This window comes from Vipera berus (assembly GCF_964194415.1).
Source record: "Vipera berus genome assembly, chromosome: 5".
NCBI lineage: Eukaryota > Metazoa > Chordata > Lepidosauria > Squamata > Viperidae > Vipera > Vipera berus.
This window is the reverse complement of record NC_138207.1, coordinates 5,283,916-5,311,474: the sequence shown is the minus strand read 5'-3', so window position 1 is coordinate 5,311,474 and position 27,559 is coordinate 5,283,916. Positions and strand designations below refer to the sequence as shown.

General features: G+C 42.2%; 1 protein-coding gene across 1 annotated transcript; it reads left to right on the top strand.

Moving 5' to 3' along the window:
* Positions 1-701: 701 nt before the first annotated feature.
* Positions 702-27,559, top strand: LOC308668942 (cytochrome P450 2J2-like; the record flags this gene model as incomplete). Its single annotated transcript, XM_081329259.1, has 9 exons — positions 702-869; positions 1,640-1,802; positions 9,154-9,303; positions 10,134-10,294; positions 12,360-12,536; positions 13,112-13,253; positions 25,731-25,918; positions 26,485-26,626; positions 27,186-27,559. 9 exons carry the CDS (start codon positions 702-704, stop codon positions 27,362-27,364), a joined length of 1,470 nt encoding a protein of 489 aa, XP_081185385.1. The 3' UTR covers positions 27,365-27,559.

Here is a 27,559-nt window from a genome sequence, read left to right as displayed (position 1 = left end):
TAATTCCAAAATTAAATGTATGAATTTCTTCCTGATCAAAAGATGGGATGACGTATTTAGAAACAAAGAAAGGAAGGCATGGACGATGCCCCTTTGGAAGTAGACACAGGTGGTCCTTGACTTACCGCTGTTCATTTAGTGACCATTCATAGTTACAGGGGCACTGAACGTTTTTCACATGTATGACCATTGCAGCATCCCCCATGGTCACGTGATCAAAATTCAGAGGCTTGGCAACTGACTCATATATATGATGGTTGCAGTGTCCTGGGGTTATGTAATCTCCTTTTGCAACCTTCGGTCAAGTCAAGCCAGTGGGGAAACCTAATTCGCTTAATGACTGTGGCAAGAAATGTCATAAATTGGGGCAAAACTCACTTAGGCTGCATTGTGGTCAAAAGTCAAGGGCTTCCTGCATAGCCAAGCCAGCTCAATCTTTCACACAAGCCGCACCAGTGTAAGAGAAGTCACTCAGCTAGACATGTTGTTTCTTCCATTAAGCTTATAATGTAATTTTCTGAAGGGGATCCAAAGACGAAAATGGCCTGAAGCAGAGAGGTGGGACTGGAAGCAGACTTGCCAAAGAAGGAGGGCAGATTGAAATCCTCTGTGCAGGATCCCGCCCATGAGAACAAAATCAGAAGGACGAAAGGATTCTGCAAGCAAAGTCCCAGCATACTGCTTTGAGAACCTGCACCAAAATGCTGGCGCTAAGCTTCATTTTCCTCCTGCTCTGCCTCCTGGTTGTCCAACTGGTGAGGCTGCAGTTTCAAAGAAGGCGCTATCCACCAGGGCCGATGCCTCTGCCTTTCATTGGATCCCTGTGGCGTCCCAAATTTCTTCACCTGAACCGGGAGCTCTTGACTGAGGTATGAGTTGTCTATCCCTTTCACCAGCTGATTGACACGGATCAAAGAACAAATTTCTGTTAGGGGAGATGCACAGATAATTTATTGCTAAGTGACATTGTGGCTTTTGTGTGGCCAAAGAGGGGGTGGTCAAATCAATTTCCTTTTTCATAAGAGCTACTATTTGTGCTCACTATGTCTTCTAAGAGTAATGGGGTTGAGAATGAATGAATGAATGAAAACAAATATTTTCCCCAACTATTTCTCCAACCCTCCATATTTTTAAGATCTTTCAACATCTGCCTGGCTTATTTCTTTATTAAATGTATCTGCTGCCCTTTTCACTTTCATTGTGACTCTGGGTGGCTCACAACAGGATAAAAGCAAGAATAGGAAAAGGTGAAAAATATTTTTAAAAACTTTAAAATTAACAAGGATTGGCCAAAACTAGCACCCAGTACAGGTAATCCTTGACTTACCACCACAATTGACCACCAAATCTGGACCCCTCAGTCCTCCTCCTCCTTCTCCTCCTTCCAGCACTGATGATGTTACCTAGTTGGGCAATGAAATGTCTACAAGAAAATCTCCAAGCTCAGAGAGCACCACGTAACCCACAGTCCTCCTCCTCCTCCTCCTCCTCCTCCTCCTCCTCCTCCTCCTCCTCCTCCTCCTCCTCCTCCTCCACCACCACCACCACCACCACCTCTTCCTCTTCCTAGTCACCAGCCTAGGCCAAGAATCTTAAAGACAAGCATCTTATGGACTGCCTGGGATGGTTTTTCTAACAGATGTCGAAGATCTACGGGAATATCTTCACATTGTGGTTTGGGCCATACCCTGTGGTTATGTTAGAAGGTTTCCAGGCGGTGAAGGAGGGTCTCACCACCCACCCTGAAGATCTTTCTGGCCGGCCTTTGCTCCCTTTTTTTAAAGCAGTGGCAAATAACAAAGGTAAGAACAATCAACTTTTTTCCAGATGTGGGCACAGGAGACAGGACAATGTCCATTTGTTTGGTGTCACCTCCATTGTGGTACAGCTGATCCTCAATTTGCAACCATGTGTGGGACTGGAACTTCTGTTGCTAAGTGATGAGGTTGTTAAGTGAGTTATGCCTGATTTTACTACTGTTTTGCCACAGTCATTAAGTGAATCCAGCTTCCCCCATTGGCTTGAATTGTCAGAAGCTGGCTGGGAAAGTCGCAAATGTTCATTATGTGACCCCAGGATGCTGCAAACCATCATAAATACATGCCAGGTGCAGTTGAACTTTGACTGTTATAAGTGTGTGGACTAGTCATAAGTCACCTTTTTCAGCATTGTCGTAATTTCAAACGGTTGTTAAACAAATTGTTGTAAATTGAGGACTACCTCTACAGTTGCAATGCAAAAAGTGAGTTCTCTCTAACGTCAATAAACTTTCAATTTTATCCATAAGAAAATTGCCATTTCTTTCCCTCCCCTGGAAAATTATTGCCCTGTGTTTTTTTTTAAAAAAATATGATGTTGAATTAGAATAATTTTTTCATGGGGATAATTCACAAAGATCAGAATGACATTAATGTTCCTTTCTTTAGTTTAGTAAGAATTTACATCCTTAAATATTGACATACCGAGCATATGTATTTTTGAGAAATGAAATAAATCTTCTGGGTGTTTGAACTTCCATGGAAGAAGATGTAGCTGCAAATTTAAAGTTAAGGAAATTGGTGACACCGTTGCTATGATGGAATCTGGAAAGATTCTAGGGCCAGATGAAATAATTGCAGAGCACTACAAAAATATTAAGGCAAGAATAGATTTGGTATTATTAAAGAAATCTTGTTTAAAAACAGGACCTGCCAGCTTTAGATTGTGATCTTGGTATACTAAACTTTTTGAAAGGTGAGAAGGATCCTGTGAATTGTGCAAAATATTATCTGATGCTGACACTAAGATTTTAAGAAGTGGCTTTGGTGAGAAAGTTATAGACGGCAGGACCAACACTCATTCTTCCCACTCAAGCAACAAACTTCAGATAATATTAGAGGTTTGGCCAATGCATCATTCCTAAAAACCCAGATCAGTAGATTTTGGCATTGCTGAATGCAGAAAAAGCTTTTGTTCTAGTACAAATTACGTTTATTGGTTCAAGTGATGAAGAAGCTTAGCTAATAAAAGTGTACACAATTTTATAAAGGAAAAGTAACTTACTTAAAATGACTGAATGGCAAAATGTTTGACCTGTTCCTTGGTTTGGCTCCTACATCTACAAGGGACTCAGTGTACAGATAATCTTTGAGTAGTTGCAACCATTCATTTAGCAACTGCTTGAAGTTACAGCAGCACTGAAAAAAAGGTTCCCACACTTACATTGCAGAATCCTCATGGTCATAAAAGAATAGAAGAATAACAGAACCAGAAGGGACCTTGGAGGTCATCTAGTTCAGCCCCCTGCTCAGGCAGGAAAACCTATAGTACCATGTCAGACAAATGGCTGTCCAGTCTCTTCTTAAAAACCTCCAGTGTTGCAGCATTCACAACTTCTGGAGGGGAGTTGTTCCACTCAAGAGGAGCATCTGAAGATCCCCCAAAACAATCTTGCAATCCCCAATTTGGTTAGATTTCTTTCCCAAACTTCACACCCTAGTTGTGTCTCGGAGTTGCATTCACACACAGTTTATTCAGCTGGATTAGGCTTCAGGTTGTTCCTATTTTGTTTTGGAGAATTTAAATGGCCTGTTTGGTCACCTAAAATGCTTAATTCAGTAAAGATGTTGTATCAAGGCACTATAAAGCAATAAAGCAAAGGATTAAAGTCCATAAACCACCCAGCCACCCAATAAAGGAACACAGCAATGGCACTCATTAAGCTGAATTAATTTCAGTGGGGTTAAAATTTGATTTTGCATATAATTTAACAGCATAACACAGTTGGGAGGGACCTTAGAGCTCGTCTCATCCAGCCGCCTATACCAATTTAGAGAGGCTGTCCAATCTCTCCTTAAAAACCTCCTGTGATGCAGCACCCAAAACATCTGAAGGCAAAGCCATCCCACTGGTTAATTGTTCTCACTGTCAGGAAATTTCTCCTTATTTCTAGGTTGGATCCCTCCTTGGTTTGTTTCCATCCGTTGCTTCTCCTGCCTTCAGGTGCTTTGTAGAATAGGTTGCCCCCCTCTTCTTTGGGGCAGCCCCTCAGATATTGGAACACTGCTATCATCTCACCCCTGGTCCTTCTTCTCATAAAACTAGACATACCCAATTCTCACAACTGTTCAGCATATGTTTTAGCCTCCAGTCCCCTAATCATGTTTGCTCCTCTTCTCTGCACACTTTGTATCGTGGCAGCCAAAACTGAGTGTAATATTCCAAGTGTGGTCTTACCAAGGCATTATAAAGCGGTACTAACACTTCACTTCATGGGTTTATGATGGTTGCAGTAAGTATCCTAGGGTCAAGTTATCATCATTTGCAATCTTCCCAGCCAGCTTGACAAGTAAAGTCAATGGGGGAAATTGTGATTCAGTTAACAACTGCAGTGATTCACTTAATGACCATGCCAAAAAGCAATAGCACTTAGTCTTATATGTTGCTTCATACTGCTTTACAGAGCTCTCTAAGCCAGGGGTCCCCAACCTTCACAATGTGGTCCAGTGCTGGGCTGTGGAAGCGGTGGGCAAGCACATGAATAGTGGGTGGGCCTGCTTGCATACAAAGCTTCATTTGGGCAAAGGGCAGGCCCACGGTCCCACCACTTGGTCAAATGGAGCTGCAAATGCACGTATAGGGTTTGTCCAAATGGGTAAAAACTTATTCTTGTTGTTAGCCTAACTGCCGCCATTTTGCTTCTGCAAACTGTGCTTGCGTTAGGACGCCATTTCATGAAGGCAGGAAGAACACTTACACAGACCCAGAGACAAGGAAAAGAGCGGGAAAAGAATGGAATGTGATTGGCTAATACTATGTGTACTGACATGTGGAACCCTGTGATTGGCTGTTGCTGCCTATATAAGGAAATGCTTGACTGACCAAGGTGTGGCACTTTTTTAAAAAAAGTATTTTATTAATTTTCCAGTTTTACATTTAAGTATTTTTTTTTAAAAAAGCAATGTGGTGACTGGGTTATCAATAGTTCAATAAAAGCATCAAATATTTCTTCTCGTTTCCCCTTAACATTTACTATGTCATATTTAAATTAGTACATTTATGATTATATCAAACAATTGTATCAATAAAAACTTCATTATTACATTTATCAGAACATTTTTAGCTTACACATCTTAATAGGTCTTCATAGACAGCCCATGTCCTGTTATTGATTTCTATCTAGTTTTTAGTTTTTAGTTTCTGATCAAGACTCCAATTTAACCTTTAGTACCCATAATTTTCAGCTTTTGGGTAACCAAAATTTCCCTTATCTCAGTTCATAAGAAGCTATAATAACTAAAATACACATTTTACCTACTTACATATAATCTTATTCTATTTCTTAAAAAATTTCTATTTCTCACCGTATTAAATCACCAACTTAGTAATGGGGTATCCCTTTTGTTGGCTCAAATCCATTCTATATATTGCCTGGATTAAGCGATAGTTCAAACATATTTCTAATGATTAATTTTCATTTCCCTTATTTTCCACTAATTTCCAACTATTTTGAGTCTAATAATCAAAATCCCCCTTGTCTCAATCTCTCCCTTTAACCCTCTAATTGACAATATAGAATCCCCTCTAATAAATAAAAAAAAACCCCAACTTTTCTTTTTTTCTTTTTATAAAGGTTTTTGTTGAATTTTATAGATTTGAGGAAGGGGTAGGACCAGGATAGGGATTAAAAAAAAACCCAATTTTTCAACCTAAATCTAGCTTTCTTCCTTTGCCAACCAGGCTTCCATACCAATGCTTTTAAATCATGAAACAGATCTCCCTCCATTCTTGTATATGTTGTTTGAGTTAAAGGAGACCATTTGATTGCCCCTTTTCTGGGAGGACTGGACCATTTGTAATCATTAGATTATCGCCCTAGCATCCCAGCTCCCTATATTTGCTCTGGTATAGTTGTCTTCAATTCAGTCTGATCTCCTTTCTCAAATTTCTTCTGATTTGTGTGAAGAGTCATTTCCATTTTTGAAAGTTGTCGCCTCGTTGTCTGGATGTTCAGTAAGCTGTATTTGTTGAACAATTAGGTCCTCTGTCTTGGTATTCAGTTGTTCTATTTCTGCTGTTTTCTGGACTGTTGGTTCTTTGGTTGCAATCAAAATTTGGCTTTGTAGATCTGAGCTGGCATCTTGGTCTTTTATTGTAGGTCTCATGTTCTCACAAGCTGCAAGAATAGTCTCATGCATTGATTTTAGCATGGCAAGGATTTTTTGCTGGCCTTCCTCCATCTCTATCGCAGAGTTGTAAATAGTCTTTCTAGCGAAGGCTGTTTATTGAGCAAAAGTCAGTAAAAGTTCACCTTCACAGTTCCTCATAGATAGTCCCAAGGTCAGGGAACTCTTATGTAGGTCTGAGCTGTGAGTCAGGGCTCTTTGTAGAAAATAGCAAATTATTATACAAGCTTCACCACAAGGTGGCATCGATACCATTTAAGTTTTTTTTTTTTTTAAGACCCGAACTTTTCTAGCTTCTTTTTCCAATTTAAAATCTTTTTTGCAGATAAACATAAAAGGTCCCAGTAAGAATAGGAAATATTTTGGACTTCAAGTTCCAAAAACTTATAGATCCAATTAATATTAAAGTTGTTGTTTTTGATGCTTTAATTCCTCTGGGTAGTCAAACGCCACCATTTTTGGAGGGTGGGAAGGAAGTTCCCTTCCCTCTCTCTTCACAGGGGGAAAGTACTAAAAGTACTACAAGTACCTGGGGTAAAGAAAAGGTAAGATCTCACCCAGTTCCTCCGCATTGCTTTCTAAGTGCTTGTTAGTAGATTTGACTTCAGCTGTCAGCAGCTAAGTGATGGGTCATATTGTTATGGCCAATCTTTTTCCCGTTGGTTAGAAGAGCTGCTCTGGATCAAGCGGAAAGGCTGCCGCCCTTCCACAATCACACAGGGGTCCTCTCCTCACACGCCACCCCTCCAGGGCAATTTTTGTCCCTTTCCAGGGTCCCCCAGCAGGATAAAACTGGATGGTGGAGACGTAGATCATCTCATACGTCTACCAGCGCTGGGGATGGCAAACCGGAAGCCCAAGGTGTGGCACTTCTGAATGCAGCTGCCAGTGTTTCAGTGTTCCACCCAGCAACTTCACTTGATCAGTTAAAGTGTTGTTTATCTTGGAAGCCTCCACTTGAGTCTCCTGATTTGCCCTCTTGGAACCTCATGTTCTTCGGGTAGCAGTTGACCCTTACACCCACATGTCCACCACTTGCATGGAACCATCCCCTCTTCTCCTCCCCTGCCAGTCTGCCAAGCTGGAAAGATTGGGGACTGCTGCTCTAAGGGGTTTTACAGAGTCAGCCTATTGCCCCTCTCAACAATCTAGCTCCTCATTTTACTGACCTCAGAAGGATGGAAGGCTGAGTCAAGCTTGAGCCATTCAGGATCGAACTGCTGGCAGTGGGCAGAGATAGCCTGCACTGCTGCATTCTTAATGACTGCACCAACAGGGCTCAGATTGTAAAAAAGATTTAAAAGATTGTAAAACTGGATGGGTCTTGCTTAACAACCACCCTGCTGAACGATGGGAATTCTGCCCTCAATTGTAGTCTTAAATCAAGGGATTAACTTTATTGGAGGATCCTTCCCTGAGATTATATTGACAATTTATTGCTATCATACCTTAAAAAAGAAAATTACAGAAATCACTCTGGACAATATGCAAGATAACCAGAATAGAGACATGTTCAGAGAATAAATGCAAACAATTTGTATTAATCAAAAATCAACATTTGGAAATAGTAGAATGTTAATGCTGTTTTGTGAGTTCTTTGGAGGCAGTAAGAGAGATGAGAGGTTGCAAACAGGAACATTGCTTTACTGAGGCAACAGGAACAGAACTGAAACAGAGGCTTCTGCGCAGCTACTTATACGGTTGGCCACTAGGTGGCGGCCAATAGGTTTAAAGGGACCCATCCCCGCCCCAAATCATCCAATGATCTTCTTGGAGACAGCAAGTCTGGCTAGTTAGTGACCATTACACAGACAAAGCAATTAAGCAACTTTAAGCAGCATTCAAACAGACACGTAAAACAGTTCAAGTAAAATCCCAATACAACAAAGATGATTAGGGGACTGGAGACTAAAACATATAAGGAACGGCTGCTAGAATTGGGTATGTCTAGTTTAATGAAGAGAAGGATGAGGGGGTACATGATAGCAGTGTTCCAACATCTAAGGGGCTGCCACAAAGAAGAGGGAGTCAGACTATTCTCCAAAGCACCCAAAGGCAGGATAAGAAGCAACGGATGGAAACTGATCAAGGAGAGAAGCAACGTAGAACTAAGGAGAAACTTACTGATAGTTAGAACAATTAACCAGTGGAACAACCTGCCTCCAGAAGCTGTGAATGCTCCAACACTGGAAGTTTTTAAGAATAGACTGGACAGCCATTTGTCTGAAATGGTATAGGGCCCTGGTGGTGAACCTACGGCACGCGTGCCACAGGTGGCACGCAGAGCCCTCTTTGTGGGCACGTGCGCCATTGCCCCAGTCCTAGGCCTTCAGCTGGGTTTTATAAAACATTATTGCTTTAGGCCTCTGCTGCCATGTGCCAAAAAAAGGTTCAATCAGTCAATTTGAACTTCTTGCTGGAAAAAAAAGATCTCGCAAACTTGGAATTGATTGAACTTTTTAATCCCACCCAGTCTGCTGTTACCACTGCAGCTACGTCCACCCAATTGGCCATGCCCACCCAAATGGCCACACCCACCCAAAGGGCCATGCCCACCCGGCACCCGATGATACATAAGTGGGTTTTGGGTTGCAAAAAGCCTATCCTGGCCACCTGGCAGAATTGGACTTTAAGTTTCAGAGGCAGCCTTATGTTCCAGATATGATCAGCCATGGTGGCACAATCTTTAGAATGCAGCATTGCAGGCTAAATCTGCCCCCTGCCAAGCAGTTTGATTTTGACCGGCTCAAGGTTGGCTCAGCCTTCCCTCTTTCCAAGGTCAGAAAAATGAGGACCAAGATTGTTGGGGGGAAGAGGCTCAGTCACTGAGAGAGGGCTGCACAGCACTGTGAAGCGGTATATAAGTCTAAGTCCCCTGGCTCTTGCTGTTGCTATCACAATGTTCTGAGAAGGGTATTTTGCCTTTCTGTCAGTTCTAAAGACTGGAATAAGGCCAATCATCGGTCATTCTGTGGTTCTGTGTCATCAGGGATTCTGCTTTCCACGGGTCGGACCTGGAAGCACCAAAGGCGATTTTCAATGGCGACTCTGAAGGTCCTCGGCATGGGGAAGAGCACTCTGCAGTATCAGATCCAAGAGGAAGCAGAGAAATTGGTGGAAGAGTTCAAGAAAAGTGAAGGTACAACGAAGACGAGTGTGTTTATTTATTTATTTTGTCAGAAACCTGTATTGTTTTAATTTTCCGAAATGTAAAAGCTAAGACAAATAGGACAGTCTGAAGTCATTTCTCCACTTTCTGCAAGGGAAGACAAAGTGTCAAAAAAGATCAAGATGGTAGCTCACACAATCAAGGCTTTGATCCTTTTTTCATGTTGTGAGCAAGAAAATATAAGATGGGCCAATAAGTAAATAAATAGAAAGGATAAAAGATAGATAGAGAGATAGATGAAAGATAGATAGATAGATGATAATACATATGATAGATAAATAGATGATAATAGTTAGATATAGACAGATAATAGATGATAGATAGATAGATGATATAGATAGATGATAAATAGATGATAATACCAAGAAATAAATAGATGATAGATGATACATACATGATAGATAGATAGATAGATAGATAGATAGATAGATAGATAGATGATAGATAGATAGATAGATAGATAGATAGATGATAGATAGATAGATAGACAGATGATCAATGGTACAGATAGATGAGATAGATAGATATAGAAAGATAGAGATAGATAATAGATAAGATAGAGATAAATGACTGATAGATGATTGATGGATAGACAGGTCTCTCTCTCTCTCTCTCTCTCTCTCTCTCTCTGTGTGTGTGTGTGTGTATGATAGACGATACATAGATAGGTGATATAGATAGATGATAGATAGATAGATGATAGATAGATAGATGATAGATAGTGTGATAGATATCACGTCACCACTAGTCCTTCTTTGCAAGAGACATGGCAGCCACCAAATTCCTCTTTCCCTTTGCAGGAAAACCCATGAATCCTTATTTGGCCCTGAACCTTGCGGTTTCCAACGTGATTTGTGTACTGGTGTTTGGATATCGTTTCTCCATAGAAGATGAGACTTTTCATAAGCTGCTGGAAGCCATGGAGATACTTTTCAGTGTTGCTGGCAGTCTTACGGGTAGTGTGAGTGATCCCTTCTTTCCTTTTTCTTTTTTTTTATATATAAATATTTTATTAGATTTCTGATTTTACAATCATGAGTATTTTATAAACAATGTGTTGTCTGGGTCCATTGGTAATACAGTAGTACATGTTAACTTTTTCAGTCTAGTTCCAATACTACACCATCCAGTGCTTCCTTCATCCTCTCTCCTTCCGGTGGCATGCATTTTTCCATTCTGGGCAAACACAATTCTTATTAAAATTAATACATATACAATTAAATGTAGATATCTTCATCACATTTTTCTGGTATTGTACATAATATCGATAGTGTCAGTTTATAATATCTTTTCTAGCCAGAACATATCTCAATTGCATTTGCACTTAAAATCCATTTGTATAATCAATATCTGGTTTTTCCCGCTTTCTAATAATTTTAATTTCCCATCAATGCTTAAAATATCTCTAGCACTTATAATTTTCTCATAATAAATTATATTTGGGTAGCCAAAAGCTTCCCTTATTCAAACCCTTTTAGAATTTTCATATTTCCCATCTCGTAACAAAATGTTATTCTAGTTACAAATCCTATCCTTTTAATTATAATAATACTTTTATTTCTAACAGTTATCTTTTTTTCTTAACCATATTCAAACATCTGTTTAATAGTATGATTTGTCTGATTTGTAAGTTTAGGTAAGAAAATTGTTGTTTTATCTCATTTGCATTATTTTTAGTCTCTTGGATTGATTTCAACATAGAAAGTATTTCTTTCTGAGATTCATTAACATTTTCTTGTTGTTATATCAAGCTGGGAACTTCAGAGACAACTGTTAAAGATGTTTTTTTTACCATTTAAGGCTAAGTATGGAGCACCCATTTTGTTTTATATGTAGTCTTTATAGTCCAATAGGGTCACCAACACAGATAAGCAGCCCAAGATGTTTTGTTTTCCTTTTCCCAGCTGCAGTCTGCAAAAGTGAAAGTTTCCAGGAACAACAAAGAGTTTATTCTAAGTCCCGGCTTCAAGCCAAGTTTCCTTTAAAGGTAAAGGTAAAGGTTCCCCCGCACATGCGTGCTAGTCGTTTCCGACTCTAGGGGCCGGTGCTCATCTCCGTTTCAAAGCCGAAGAGCCAGCGCTTGTCCGAGGACGTTTCCGTGGTCATGTGGCTGGCATGACTAGACGCCAGAGGCGCACGAAACGCTGTTACCTTCCCACCGGAGTGGTCCCTATTTTTCTACTTGCATTTTTACGTGCTTTCGAACTGCTAGGTGGGCAGAAGCTGGGACGAGTAACAGGCGCTCACTCTGTTATGCAGCACTCGGGATTTGACCCGCCAAACTGCCGACCTTCTGATCGACAAGCTCAGCGTCCTAACCCACTGAGCCACCACATCCCTAAGTTTCCTTTAAGCATAATAAATTGTAGTGCTGTGATTTCTCCACTAGATGTCGTTGACACCGCCTCCCAGCTTTCCAAATCCAAGCCTATTTTACAGACTTCCAAATATCTTTTTTAAAAATGTCTCAAAGGTACTTTTAAGTCCCAAATTTCAAATCTATATATCTGTATTCATTCCAAATTGATCTCATAGTTTTCTCTATTTCCCCCCCAAGCAATTAATTCACCACTATTCTTTTCCTGAGGGAGCGGGCCAAAAACTTCCCTTCCCTCTCTCATCCCTAATAAAATGTTCTTTAAGGAAGAATTCTTGCCTTGAAGTTCTTTTACTGGTTTCATCTATCGGAATCATGACATATATATTGCAAATACAACAGAAAAATGAAAAGACAAAAACAATAAAAATAAGAAAAAAATTAAACAACAATAAGAAAATAATCACTCACTGACAGACAGATTTTCTCTTATGCCTCTTCCTCCAAAGATGTTCAAAACAACCTGAATTTAATTCATCCTGGAGTAAAGGAAGCATGAGGAATGTTCTCATCACATCAAAGTCTTGATCATTTCTGCCAAGAACATTCTCAAAATTGTTCTCCAGGATTTTGCTCTTGAATCAATTCCTTTGCCCTCTGTTTAATCCCTATCCAGCCATCTCAGGTGATTTTTCTTCTCTTCCGCCAGCTGTACAATAGTTTCCCCTGGATTATGGAGTGTGTCCCAGGACCTCACAAGAGGGCATTATCATTGCGTGACTTTGTTTGGTCATTCATAAGAAAGGAGATCAAGAAACACCAAGAAGCAGACCATGGAGAAAAAGGCCAAGACTTCATTCATTTTTACCTGGCTCAAATAGAGAAAGTAAGTGGGTGCTCTTTTTGTGTGTGACTGTTAGATACCTTATTGTATAAAGGCTTCCCAACCTTGGCAGCTTCAAGACGGGAGGAGTTCAACTCCCAAAATTCCTCAGCCAGCAAGCTGTATAGTAGCCTTGAGTATTGTCTTCTCTCAGGATTGTGACAAAGCAGCATTGGGGAGGAGGCCAGGGCTCTGAGACCCACAGGAGCAAATGCCTGCCTTTTTTGGCCCTGCCTTCCCTCGAGGGAGAAGGTTGCAGCTGTTGAAATTGGCAATGTCAGAAAGTCTGTTTATATATAGCACCGCAGAGGAAAAACAAAGAGTACCGTCACCATGTGCTTTACTGCTCAACTGTTTTAAAGTCTAACAGGAAATAGGAAACTCTCCCCAGAATAAACAGAACCATACATTATAAACTTAGATGCAAACTAAACACTGCCATCTACTGGCTGAATGATTCTGTATTGATTCTGCAATACAAAATGCATTCTAACATGGATTCTATCAGGTAAGGACTGGAAGAAAGTGATGGCCTTCGAGGTTTCTCAGGTATTCATTTCTCCATTCTTGTTCTGCAGACAAAAAAACACCCCCAACCTCGCTATGATGAAAAGAACATGGTTCAGAGCATCTTTGATCTCTTTATGGGGGGAACAGAGACATCGAGCACCACTCTCTACTGGGCATTGTTGTATATGGTGCTTTATCCTGACATTCAAGGTGAGAGAAGAATCATAACTTGGATGAGATAGAAGGGAACTTTACAGCCCAATTAATGCCTGAAGCTGCTGGTAGCATCTTCATTTGTAATTGACAATTATTATTGGAATAATTCTTTAGTTATAGGTAGTCCTCAACTTACAATCATAATGCAGGCTGCTCATTACAGTCTACAACATTTGCTAAGCGGGCTACCTCACTTAATGATTCCAATCTTCTCTCCTCATTGCGGTCGTTTTTAAAATTTATTTAATTTTATTCAAATTCAAATAATACAAACATAATACATATAAGTCTAAATAAAAAACAATATAAAAATACAAATATTACAGGGCACCCCCAAGATCATTTTATATCCTATATTTTTTCTCATATAACAACTAATAATATACAATGTATTTCAACTGTGCCCTTATCCCCTCCAAAACAGCATATATTCCTGAGTGCGTTTATTCCCTTTGCCGTCCATCAACACTGTTTTTATAAAATCCTCCCATATTTCATTATAATTATTTACTTTAATCATCCCTTTTAAAAATTTAATTTCTGTTGTTAATTTATCATTTATTGCCATGTTACATATTTCATTATTCCACTCATTTCTTTGAATAACCCAATTCCGTCTCCAATATTTAGCCATCACTAATCTAGTTGCCATTATCAAATTTACAATCAATTCCTTTTTTGCTTCATTTATATCTTGTTTTTCCACCAGTAACAGTAATGCAATCCTCGGTGACATATCTACATTTACATTCAAAAGTTCTCTAATTTCCCTAAATACCATGTCCCATATCTTTTGTGTGCTATCACAATCCCACCACATATGTTTATATCTTCCAATCTCTTTCTCGCACCTCCAACAAATATTTGTATATTTAACATCTATTTGATTTAATTTACGTGGTGTTAGGTATCACCTCCATATCACTTTATATCCATTTTCCTTAACTCTAACTGACATATTCTTATATACTCTTCTATTCCAAATATTTTTCCAATCTTTATTATTTATTTCTCCTAAATGGCCGGGCAGGAACAGGGGCCTAAGATATAAATTTAATAAGAGGCCCCTGATTACTTTTTTAGCCAAATTTTTTGTAGGGTTAGGGAGGGGGGAGGATTGTGGTTGGTTGGAGATGGGGGGTAATCCACCAACTGTTGTTCAGGCCAGGCCCAGGATAGATGGCGTAGAGAGGGAGCCGGGGTCGGCCATCTCCGGAGCTCCAGAGCGGGTCGTGGGATTGCCAATTCCCACGACGATAGGGAATGGCAGCAGGTGTAAGATCAGAGGGCTGTACCGACCTCCGGGAGGGCTTCTCCGCTATTTACAAGCGGTGAGGCGCTCCGACCCTCTGTCTTTGACCCGAGGTTCTGGGAGCGGGGATGTGCAGCCACCTGAGCTCCGGCTGGTGTACCTGAATGCCAGGTCCGTTGCTAACAAGGCTCCTCTCGTCCGGGATCTGGTCGAGGGTGAGCATGCGGACCTGGCCTGCATCACGGAAACCTGGTTGGGCCCAGAGGGCGGTATCCCCCTGGTTGATCTTTGCCCACCAGGCTTCTGGGTGCTACACCGGCCTCGGACTCAGGGTAGGGGTGGGGGAGTGGCTGTGATTATGAGGGAGACCTTATGTCCGCAGGAGGCCACCGTTCCTCAGATAGTCGGGTGTGAATCTCTCTTATTGAGGTTTGGTCCTAGGGCGCAGTTGGGCTTGCTGCTGGTGTACCTTTCGCCTAGTCGCGCAGCAGCAGCCCTGCCTGAGCTTCTCGATATCCTCTCAGGGCTGGTTTTGGGAGACTTCAATCTACCATCCCTGGGAGGAGCATCTGAGTTAGCTCGGGAGTTCATGGCTTCCATGACGGCCATGGACCTGACGCAAGTAATTCATGGACCGACTCATGAGGGAGGCCACACCCTTGACTTGGTTTTCTTATCTGGTCGGTGGTTAGATGATCTTGGTGGGGACTCCCCAATTGTTATGCCCCTGTCATGGACCGATCATCATCTCCTGCGGCTGGTCTTCCGTTTTGCCACTCCCCACCGTGGGGTTGTTGAGCCAACCAGATGGTTCCGCCCCAGGCGCTTAATGGACCCTGAGAGGTTCCAGGCAGCACTGGGGTCCCCACCTGCCTCCTCAGCTCACAGCTCGGCAGATGCCTTAGTGGAAGCCTGGGAAAGGACGGCCACGGAGGCACTTGACCGAGTTGTACCCTTGCGGCCCCTGACCCGGCGCAGATCCCAATGGGCTCCATGGTTCTCCGCGGAGCTCCGGGAGATGAAGCGTCGGAGACGGGGCCTAGAGAGCGTTTGGAGGTCCAGCCGATCTGAATCCGACCGATTGCGACTAAGAACCCATATTAGGTCTTATCTCGCAGCGATGAGGGTGGCGAGGTCTAACTACTTCGCTGCCCTCATCGCATCCGCAGATAATCGCCCGGCTGCCCTGTTTAGGGTGACCCGCTCCCTCCTTAATCAGGAGGTGAGTGAGGAACCCTTGCAGGGGCGTTCCGAGGAATTTAGTCAACATCTGTCGGACAAAATCGCTCGGATTCGGACCGGTCTGGACTCCGACTGGGCAGTATCGGACGATCAGGACACGAGCGATCTTGTCAATGTTACGTGGGAGGAGTTCGATCCTGTAACTCCGGAGGAAGTGGACAGGATTATGGGGAGGCTGAGCTCCACCACATGTTTATTGGACCCGTGCCCTTCCTGGCTGGTTTATGCAGCCCGGGAGGGGACACGAGGCTGGTTCCAGGCGGTTATATCTGCCTCTTTGAGTGAGGGTAGTTTTCCCGCCGCCTTGAAAGAGGCGGTGGTAAGACCTCTCCTCAAGAAGCCTGCCTTGGACCCGGCTGTGTTGAATAACTTTCGTCCGGTCTCCAACCTTCGCTTTCTTGCGAAGGTTGTTGAGAGTGTGGTGGCGCATCAGCTCCCTCTGGTCCTGGATGAAGCGGATTATCTAGACCCGTACCAATCGGGCTTCAGGCCTGGGTACAGCACGGAGACGGCATTGGTCGCGCTGGTGAATGATCTCTGGAGGGCTCGGGACAGGGGATATTCCTCTGTCCTAGTCCTATTAGACCTCTCAGCGGCTTTCGATACCATCGACCATGGTATCCTGCTGCGGCGTCTCAGGGGATTGGGAGTGGGAGGCACGGTTCTTCAGTGGTTCTCCTCCTATCTCCTGGGACACTCGCAGTCGGTGTTGGCAGGGGGGCAGAGGTCGACCGCGAGGCCTCTCGTTTGTGGAGTCCCTCAGGGGTCGGTCCTCTTGCCTCTCCTGTTCAACATCTACATGAAACCGCTGGGTGAGATCATTCGTGGTTTTGGAGTTGGGTATCATCAGTATGCTGATGATACCCAACTTTTCATTTCTACCCCAAACCACCCCAGTGATGCCCTCGACGTGATGTCCCGGTGCCTGGAGGCGGTCCGGGTCTGGATGGGGAGGAACAGGCTTCGACTCAACCCTGACAAGACTGAGTGGCTGTGCGTACCGGCATCTCGGGATATTCAGGATATCCCACCCCTCACTATGGGGGTGAGTTATTACCTCCTGTAGATAGGGCTCGCAACTTGGGAGTCCTCCTAGATTCACAGCTTTCCCTAGAAGACCATATAGTAGCTGTGACTAGGGGGGCCTTCGCCCAGGTTCGCCTGGTGTGCCAGTTGCGGCCCTATCTAGATCGGGACGCCTTACGTACGTCACTCATGCGCTCGTGACCTCTCGTCTTGATTACTTCAATGCTCTCTACATGGGGCTACCCTTGAAGACCACTCGGAGGCTCCAACTGGTACAGAATGCAGCCACGAGAGTTGTATTGGGAGTTTCCCGATACTCCCATGTCACACCTTTGCTCCGCGAGCTGCATTGGCTACCAGTTGTCTTCCGAGTGAGGTTCAAGGTGTTAGTAATGACCTACAAAGCCCTTCATGGCATGGGTCCGGAATACCTTGGGGAGCACCTGCAGCCGGCGTCAACTTCCCTCCGCCCAGTACGCTCCCACAGAGAGGGCCTCCTCAGGGTGCCACCGGTCAAAGAATGCCGACTGGTGGCCCCCAGGGGGAGGGCGTTCTCTGTGGGTGCACCGGATTTATGGAACCATCTTCCGGTCGAGCTCCGGATGGCACCCGATCTCCGCTCCTTCCGGCGCGATCTTAAAACCCATCTCTTTAAACAAGCTGGCCTGGCCTGATGGGACGGGGTGGGATTTTTATATGGACTTCAATTTTTAATCTGTATTAATTTATTATGGGCATTGTTTAATCACGTTTTAATAATTTTTAATTTTTGTATCTAGTTTTTATGTATTGCCCTGTTCACCGCCCTGAGTCCTCCGGGAGAAGGGCGGTATATAAATTAAATTAATAAATAAATAATAATAAATCTGTTTCCCAAATTAATTTTAAACCTTTTGCCTTATCTTCTAGTTCCGTTAAGATTCTATACATTTTCCCAATTCTTCCTTTACCTATATATTCTTCCTTTACCTCATTTACTTTTATTGAAAAGTTTTAAAATACAATTTTCCTTTAAAAAACCCACCTTCCCCCTCCCTGCTCCCCCCCCTACCTCCCCCCAACCTCCCTCCCTCCTCCCCTCCCTCCATCCCCCCCTCCCCCCCCCGACTTCCCAGAGCTAAATACAAGGTATATATCTATAAAAAGGCAATCATAAACAACCATATACTACCCACTATAAAATCTAAAATCCATTACTCTCTAGCTTATATAGGATAAGACACACCTTAACAATATTAACTATATATAAAAAACTAGAATAAAAAAGAAAAAAAACGAAAGAAGACTTATTCGAATGCTACATAAAACTTCTTAACCCTATACTTGTTCTGGATAAACTCAATCCATTTTCTCCATTCCATAATATAGCGTTCTTGCGAATGATCTTTCAAATAGGCCGAAATCTTCGCCATCTCTGCCAGGTCGGAAACCTTTAAAGTCCACTCTTCTATGGTCGGCAATTCCTCTTTCTTCCAATATTGGCCTATCAAAAGTCTTGCTGCCGTAATTAGGTTCAACATCAACTTAGTGTCCACAACTGTAGCGTCTGCAATTATTCCCAACAAAAAAAGTTGCGGACAAAACTTTATCCTCTGTTTAAAAATCTTCTGCATATTCCACCAGACTTTTATCCAAAAAGCCTTGACCTTCTTACATGTCCACCATATGTGAAAATATGTTGCATCTTCATCACCACACCTCCAACATTTAGGCTGGTAATTCGGATACATACTTGCAAGCTTTTTAGGATCTAAATGCCATCTATAAAACATTTTGTAAAAGTTCTCTCTTAGATTTTGAGCTTGAGTAAATTTTACGTTCCTCACCCAAATCTTTTCCCACATGTCCATTGTGATAACTTCCTGGATGTTTTGGGCCCATTTTATCATACAATCCTTAACAAGCTCTGTCTCTGAATCAATCTCTATCAATGCAAGATATATCCGTTTGATATGTGCTGGTCCCTGATTTCTAATTTGCTTTATCAAATTTTCATCAGTCATTGTAAAACCATTTTTCTGGTCTTCTTTTCACCTGGCCCGTAGCTGAATATATTGAAACCAGTTTTGAACAACCTTCTCTTCTCGCAAGAGGCTATATGACTTCAAACACCAGACATTTCTTTCCAAAGTTAGAATCTCCTTGTACGTAGTCACATCATGTTTAAAGCCAGCATGTATATTTTCTATTGCGTGTTTTGGAATTGCCCACAATGGTATCTTGCAACTCAACTTATGTCTATACTTCTTCCAAACTCTCAGCAATGCCTGTCTTAAAATATGCACCCTAAACACATTGTCTACCTTCTTATCATACAACAAATATGCATGCCAGCCAAACCACAAATCATGGCCCTCAAGATTTAATAACCTCCCTTGCGTCAAATTAATCCAATCACTTATTCCTACTAATGCAGCAGCTTCATAGTATAATTTAAAATTAGGCAATTTAAGACCACCTCTCTCACGAGTATCCTGCATAATCTTAAGTTTAACTCGTGGTTTTTTCCCTGCCCACACAAATTTATTGATACCACGCTGCCATTCCTCCAAATTAGAATCTTTCTTAAGGATCGGTATCATTTGAAACAAAAATAAAAATTTGGGCAGGACATTCATTTTCACTGCTGCAATCCGTCCCAACAAAGACAATTGCAATTTTTGCCAACTCTCCAATTCTTTTTGAATTTTCCCCCATAGTTTTTCATAATTATTTTTATATAGCTTTGTATTAGAGGGCGACAAAATCACCCCCAAATATTTAACCCTCTTAACAATCTCAAATCCAGTTAATCCTTCTAAGAGAGCCTTCTGTGAAACTGTCATATTTCTAGCCAAAATTTTAGTTTTCTGTGTATTTACCTTAAATCCAGAAACCTTCCCATATTGTGTTATTATCTCCATCAGGTCCACAACAGAGTTCTCTGGCTGGGTCACTGTAACAACCAGATCATCTGCAAATGCTCTCAATCTATAGTCCTGATCTCCAACTTGTATCCCCTTAATTTTTTCCGAACTCCGAATCTTAACCAATAATAACTCTAATGTTAACACAAATAACAAGGGCGATAACGGACACCCCTGCCTTGTGCCCTTCTCAATGTTACATGCTGCTGTCAAGCTATTGTTAACTATGATTCGGGCAGTTTGTTTTTGATATAATGCCCTAATCGGCTGTAAGAAATTTTCCCCAAAATCCATTTTATCTAAAACTTTCAACAAAAATTGCCAATTCAATTGATCAAAGGCCTTTTCAGCATCTAAAAAAATTAGCGCTGCAGAGATCTGGTTGTGCCTTTCCAAAAACTCTAAAACATCAACTATATGTCTCACATTATTTTTCATTTGCCTACCACTAATAAACCCCGTTTGATCCCCATGAATCACCTGTTGCAGAACCCTCATCAGTCTATTAGCCAAAACCTTAGCAAATATCTTATAATCTGTGTTCAAAAGCGATATCGGTCTGTAATTTTTAACTTGAGTAGCATCCTGGTCTTCCTTCGGAATCAAAGAGATAAAAGCTGTTCTCCAAGACGGTGGCACCTTTCCCCCCCTCTGAATTGTCTGAAACAGTTCCTTTAACGGCTTTATCATCTCAAATTGTAAATTTTTATAATAGGCTGCAGTCAAGCCATCCGTACCTGGCGCTTTATCCAACTTCAATTCCTTAATTGCTGTAAGAATTTCTTCTTCTGTAATCAGTTGATTAATCCCCTCTTTTTGTACTTGCGTAAGAACTGGGATGCTAGCATTCTCCAAATATATGTCAATATCTTTTACATTAATTTCCTCTTTAGTATATAATTTCGAATAAAAATCCACAAAAGCATCCTTAATAAGATTCTGTTGGAACACAACCCTTCCTTTATACTCAATCTTATCTATATTAGAGGCCCTTTGTTTTTTCCTCAGTCTATAAGCTAACCATCTGCCTGGCTTATTAGCGTTGCAAAAAGTATTGTGCTTAGCAAACCGCAGATTGGTTGCCACTTGATCTGCCATTAATTTATCAAATTGTCCTCTTAGCAGTCTAATAGCCTCCTTGACCTTCACATCCTCTGGATTCAGAATCAAAGCCTTTTCTTTTTCCTTTATTTCATTCTCCAATTCTTTCCTTCTAGTTTCCACTGCACGTCTATGTCTATTATTCATATATATCAACACCCCTCTCATATAGGCCTTGCTAGCATCCCAAACCATATCCATAGAGGTACCCTTATTCATATTAATCTCAAAAAAATCCTTCATCCGCTGTTTGCATTCTTCCACATTTCTCTGATTTCTAAACAAATTCTCATTTACACGCCATGAGCGCCTGTCTCTTTTCTCCTTATCAATCTCCAACCAAACTGGACTGTGGTCAGAAATAGTTCTTGCACAAATCTTCACCTTTTTAGTTCTCAAAAAAAAATCATTAGTCAACAAAATAAAATCAATCCTCGAAAAAGATTGGTGTCTATCAGAATAAAAAGTATAATCCTTCTCCTGCAAATGCCTCTCACGCCAAATATCTCGCAATTCCAGGTCATCCTTCATTTCAAAAAAAGATTTAGGCAATCTAGCATGGCTTGGAATGCGCTTAAAAGCTCCAGCCTTGTCCAACTGTACATCCAAAACACCATTCCAGTCTCCCATAAGAATAAAAGATTTATAATCCAACTGGGTAAGCTTTGTGTGGAGTAAGCTAAAAAAATCAGCTTGTTGTTGGTTAGGTGCATATAATCCAACTAGAAGCGTCTTTTTGCCTTCTAACAACAGCTCAATCATAACATATCTTCCATGCTTATCTGCATCAATTAAGTCTGCTGTTAAGGCACTTTTAACATAAACAACCACTCCATTTTTCTTATTCTCTGCAGAGGCAACAAATTGCGTACCCAGTCTCGAGTTCAATAAATGCTTTTGATCCAAAACTCTAATATGCGTTTCTTGCAAACATATAACATCTATCTTGAATTGTTTTAAATATTGAAAAACTTTCTTCCTCTTCTGCGGTGAATTTAGTCCATTAACATTCCAGGTTAGAAATTTAGTTGCCATGCATATCCTCCCAAAGCTCTTGGAGCACAGCTTTGATAGGGCTAATTTCTTTAGGCCGTGCTCCTCCCACAGCTTGCGTACATTGTGAAGAATCTGAAGACTTTTGCTGATCTTGTTCTTTTATTTTCTTTGCTCGTTTTAAAGCAGCACGCGTTACTCTTTGCTCTCTAGGATCATCCAAAGAAGTTGTATCTTGATCTGCTCCAGGGCCACTTTCCTCTGTTTCATCCTCTTGATGTTCTCCTTCTCCCGATCCCTTTCCAGCTTCCAGAAGTGTTGATGGGGTTGCTTTTAAGACGTTATTGTAGAAATCACGCGCTTGCTTCACAGTAATCAGCCGATACCTTTTACCTTCATGCATCACCATCAGCCCATCTGGAATCTCCCATCTGAACCTTATATCTCTTTGCTTAAGCTCATGCACGAGAAATGTATAGTCCTTCCTTCCCCTTAAAATCCTTGGAGGAATTTCTTTTAAAACCAAGACTTCTTGTTCAGCAATCACCACTTTAGCATCATAGGCAGCTTGTATAACTTGATCTCTAATCTCTCTTTTTGCAAAATAAACCACCACATCTCTAGGCAATTTTCTCTGTCTGGCAATCCATGAATTCACCCGAAACACTTTATCCATAACTGCTCTTATTTCAGATGCTGGCTGGTTTAATACCACTTCAAGAGCCTCAGAAATCAGCTGCTTTAAATCTTCTTTAATATTCTCTTTTAACCCTCTGATTCTAACAGCAAACTGCATCTGGTAATATTGGGCTAGGCTTAACTCCCTTTCCATTTTGTCTCTTGCATTTTCATTCTCCCGTGCTTTTACTTCTAATATAGCGTTCCTTTGAGCCAGATCATCCATTTTTTCATCTAATTCTTCCACACATCCCGCCACTTTATGCACTGAAGACAAAATGTCTACCTTCATCACGCTGTACTTCTGTTCCATCCTCTCTTCCATTCTCTCCTCCAATTTCTCCAATTTCTCCTCCATCTGTGCAAATTTATCACCCATTGATTGATTGATTGATTCCAAAAGTTTATCCAGGGCATCTCGTAAGTCCTTCGGTGTCAGCACTTCAGGAGGGTGCAACGCCTGTAGTGATGATTGTTGCACCGGCGAGGATCCACCGCTCCGAAGAGTTTTAGGGGGAGGTTTCGCCGCCATCTTTTAGTCCTCAATTATGACGCACTTTCACTTAAAGTTTAAAAAGTCCAACAAGCTAGAAAGTATAGTAAAATAATCCTCTTCACCTTTCCCTCTTGCACCGCTCTGCCTGCTCCTTTAAATCATAGTTCTTTCTTCAGGCAGGGATGGTTCGCAGACGCCTGGCTCTGCTCCAAGAAGTTCGGAGCAGAGACGCCGGCCAGCTGGGAGCAACCCAGGCTTCGGGGGAGTTCAATCCTTCAGCCGCCCAAGCTCCAAGCTCAGGCGGCCCCGGAGAACTCTACCCCTACCTGAGACCTCACCCCCTCCTCTTCTCCCGAGGAGGGGGCTTCAATTTCGCCCGAACAGCTGATCGGCGCTGTTTCGGGCGAAAAAACAAACAGCTGAGCCGCGGGCAGCCCGGGAAGGCTGTCTTCGGCGCCGCGCCGCCACCGGAAGTCCCTTTACTTTTATGATCATTTAAAATTTTGTTAACTGTTTATCTTTCACCTCAAATTTTTCTTCCATTTTTATCCATCTCTCTAGTATTAAATTCAACCAATTTAATTTAATATCTGATAAAACATTCTTTAATTGCATTATATTCTTTATCTTGTTCTTCCAGTATTCCCATTTACATATCTGATTTTTTTTAAATTTACTAATCCATTCTTTCAATTCAATCTTAGGGAATTTCTCCATTTCCAGCACTGATGTTAAAGGAGAAATTCCTGGCATTAACCAATATCTACATTTATTCTATAGTTTTATCAAATTTTTTAAAAAGGGATTTTTGTGGTCGTTAAATGACCATGTGGGTCATTAAGTGGAGCATGGGGTATCTCAGGAGCGGCACACTTGGTCTTGTGGTCAGTCATAAGGGCAGGTGGTTTGCCAAGCACCTGAATTTTGTTCACCTGATCCCAGGAGCACAGCAGTGACTAACTTAAGGCAAAGGTCATAAGTCTCTTCATTTAGCGCCATTGTAATTTTAAACCGTTGCTGTCATAAGTAATAGTCATAAGTCAAGGGCTACCTATAATCAAGATGTCAAGCTATTTTTTTCCCTCTCAAAGTATGAGATGGTCCAAGTAGGGCTTGACTTCGGCTCTTCAGGCCACTGGCATGATAAGAACATATAAATCACAGAGGGTGAATGGAGAGCTGGGGGAAGAGTAACGGTTTACTTTTGAGTAAACCCAGCAGATGTTCAGGGTGTGCCAAGTATTGTGTAGTGGGTCTGATGCAAGAGAGACGCCAGCCGGTGTGTGAGTTCAGCTCTTTATTGGAAGGGGAAGTGAACTGAGGAATGAGGGCTACCTGGCCTCCTTATATACCTGGCCAGGTAAGCTAACAGCCAATGGGGTTGGCCCTAGGTTTCCCACCGAAACTGTCCAGGTCAACGCCCCCTGATGGCTGTTGCTATGCAGATGCCTGCATACATAACACCAAGCATACCCAAGATAGCCTTCTTTTATACCCTAGACCAGGGGTCTTCAAACTCGGCACTTTTATGACTCATGGACTTCAACTCCCAGAATTCCTCAGCCACCATGCCTGGCTGAGAAATTCTGGGAGTTGAAGTCCATGAGTCATAAAAGGGCCGGGTTTGAAGACCTCTGCCCTAGACCAACGGCTGTATATATTTTGATCAATGCTTGCTCATCTCTCTTGAATAGGCAAAGCCAATTGCTTACTTGTAGCTTTTTTTTATTGAAAAGTTTTACAAAATTTTAATGATAAACCCCCCCTCCCCATCAACCCTCTCCCCTTCCCTCCCTCCCCCCCCGGACTTCCCAAAGCAGAATATGTAATATTATCTAAGCTTCATTCAGTCTAAATTACCTTATGCAATATTAAAGGTAAAGGTAAAGGTTCCACCGCACATGCGTGCTAGTTGTTTCCAACTCTAGGGGCCGGTGCTCATCTCCATTTCAAAGCCGAAGAGCCAGCGTTTGTCCGCGGACGTCTCCGTGGTCATGTGGCCGGCATGACTAGACACCAAAGGTGCACGGAACGCTGTTACTTTCCCACCGTAGTGGTCCCTATTTTTCTACTTGCATTTTTACGTGCTTTCGAACTGCTAGGTTGGCAGAAGCTGGGACGAGTAACAGGCGCTCGCTCTGTTACACGGTATTCGGGATTCAACCCGCCAAACTGCCGACCTTCTGATCGACAAGCCCAGCGTCCTAACCCACTGAGCCACTGCGTCCCTTTATGCAATATTAGAGTTATGCATACTTCAGAAATTGCTTAGAAGTGGGCTGAAACTTAAGAGAGTGTAAACAAAGTCAATCTCAGCTATTTCTTAAAACAGATGAACCTATTTCTTCAAAGAATGGGGCTAGGACTATCAGGGATCCTCCAAGACCCTCTCAGGGGTCTGTGAAAGCCAAATCAGTTGCCAACTTAAGTTAAAAAAATACTAGAAATCTAAAGTCCCAAGGACGCCCATTCTGCTTGGCCTACTTGCATGCGTAGAAACATTTGAAAAAAGGTGATGCCTCAGGGGTGTCCAACCATGGCAACTTTAGACTTGTAGACCTTCCAGAAATCCTCAGCCCATAAGGCCAGCGGGGAAATTCTGGGAGTTGAAGTCCACAAAACGTAAAGATACCAAGGTTGGACACCGCTGGTCTAGATAACTCTCTCCTCCTGGGCTGAGCTTCTGCCATTAATAGACCATGGACAGCTGGGGCCACACCTGGATGCTTATTCACTCCTAGCTCTAGTCAATGTGCAAAATCTTTGTTTCTCCCCAGCCAAAGTTCAAAAGGAAATTGATACCCTTATACCACCGGGCCAGCCGATCAGTTACGAGGATCGCAAGAATCTTCCGTACACAAATGCGGTGGTGCACGAAATCCAGCGCTTTAGCAACATCGTCGCAATTGGAATACCCAGATACTGCATAAGAGATACGATGATCCAGAAATTTCACTTTAGAAAGGTAAATGGATTCCTGTGTTCTGGAGCCTTCTTTACTTCTCCTCACCATATTGCTAGAGGAAGCAAATGCAACACAGGGAGTTGTCAGTTAATGATGATAATTGGACTGAGAACTCTGTTGTTAAGTGCGACATCATGTGACTGCATCAACTTACAACGGCGGTTCGGGCAGTTCCTGTCAGGCTCTTTAGGCAAATTCTATTTTATTCTTATTGTTTTATTCTTTTTTTAATGCAGAAGCGCAAACATTTTAAAGACACAAAGTCCTTTCTTTCTTCGCACACGGACAAAAAGGGATGTTTGATCTCTTTTGAGTTGAGCTCGGCTTCTGTCTCTCCATAGAGACGTAGATATTATTTTTATGGCAACAAATCAAATTTCCCTTTCCCTCAGGATATATTTTTTTTCAACTGCCCAGCCTTAACCTGTTTGTATTTTTTTAGAAGAGCGATCTTTAAAGCCATGTATTGAGATTTCTCAGTTCAGCCTCCGTTACCAGCAGATATAACCATTTTTTTTCTTCCTTTAGGGTGAAAGGCCAAACTTAAGTGCTCCTCTTTTCCACAGGGCACCGTCTTTTACCCGAACCTGGCTTCTGCCTTGTATGATGCCAACGAGTGGGAGACACCCCACACCTTCAACCCAAACCATTTCCTTGACACGGAAGGCAATTTCACCTGTCGAGAAGCTTTCATCCCATTTTCTATAGGTGTGCATTCAGCTTGTTAAAATTCCACTGAATCTTTAATGATATGCGTTGATTGTTCTTGTTTTGCCCCTCAAACAATCATCAGTATGAAAACCCATCATAAGTCACTTTTTTCAAAGCTGTTGTCACTTTGAATAGCCACTGAACAAATGTTTATAAGTCAAGGATTTCCTGTTTTCCCCTTACTGGGAAGGGATATGGACAACAGTGGCCAAGCACATTGTAACCTCTAATCAGGGGTGGGGGACGATGGGCCTTTTATGATTTGTGGACTTCAACTCCAGAGCCAGCCATGATGGATATCAACTCCCAGAATTCCTAACACAGCTGTGCTGGCTCAGGAATTCTGGGAATTGAAGTCCACAGGTTGTAAATGGAGCATAGTTGCCCAATCCTTTTATCACCTGTGGACTTCAACGCCCAGAATTCCTAAGACAGCCATGCTGGCTCAGGAATTCTGGGAGCTGAAGTCCACAGTCATAAAGGGGCCATGGTTCCCCACCTCTGCCATAATCACTCCCTGCCAGCACTGATTGGTTGTTTTCCTCTCCTTTCCTAGGTCATCGAGCATGTTTGGGAGAAAATTTGGCAAAAACAGAGCTCTTCCTTTTCTTTACCAACCTTGTGCAAGCGTTCAATTTCCACTTGGCTGACAGATCAAAAGATATAAACCTTGACCCAGTCTGGGGAGGCACTCTGCATCCTCATTCCTTTGAGATCTGTGCAATTCCTCGCTAGGCCAGGTCTGAATAGCAGCTGTGGATACTGGGACTGGGAATCCAAGTAGATGGCTTTGTCTCCTCCAACTTTTGTCTGAAAAAAAGCACATTTCCAGCTCTCCTTCATGCGAAAGAAAAATGTATACAACCTAGTCTTGTTCTGCAACATGGGTTTTTGAATACTGACAGGTCAGCAACATCACCACTGGCCTGG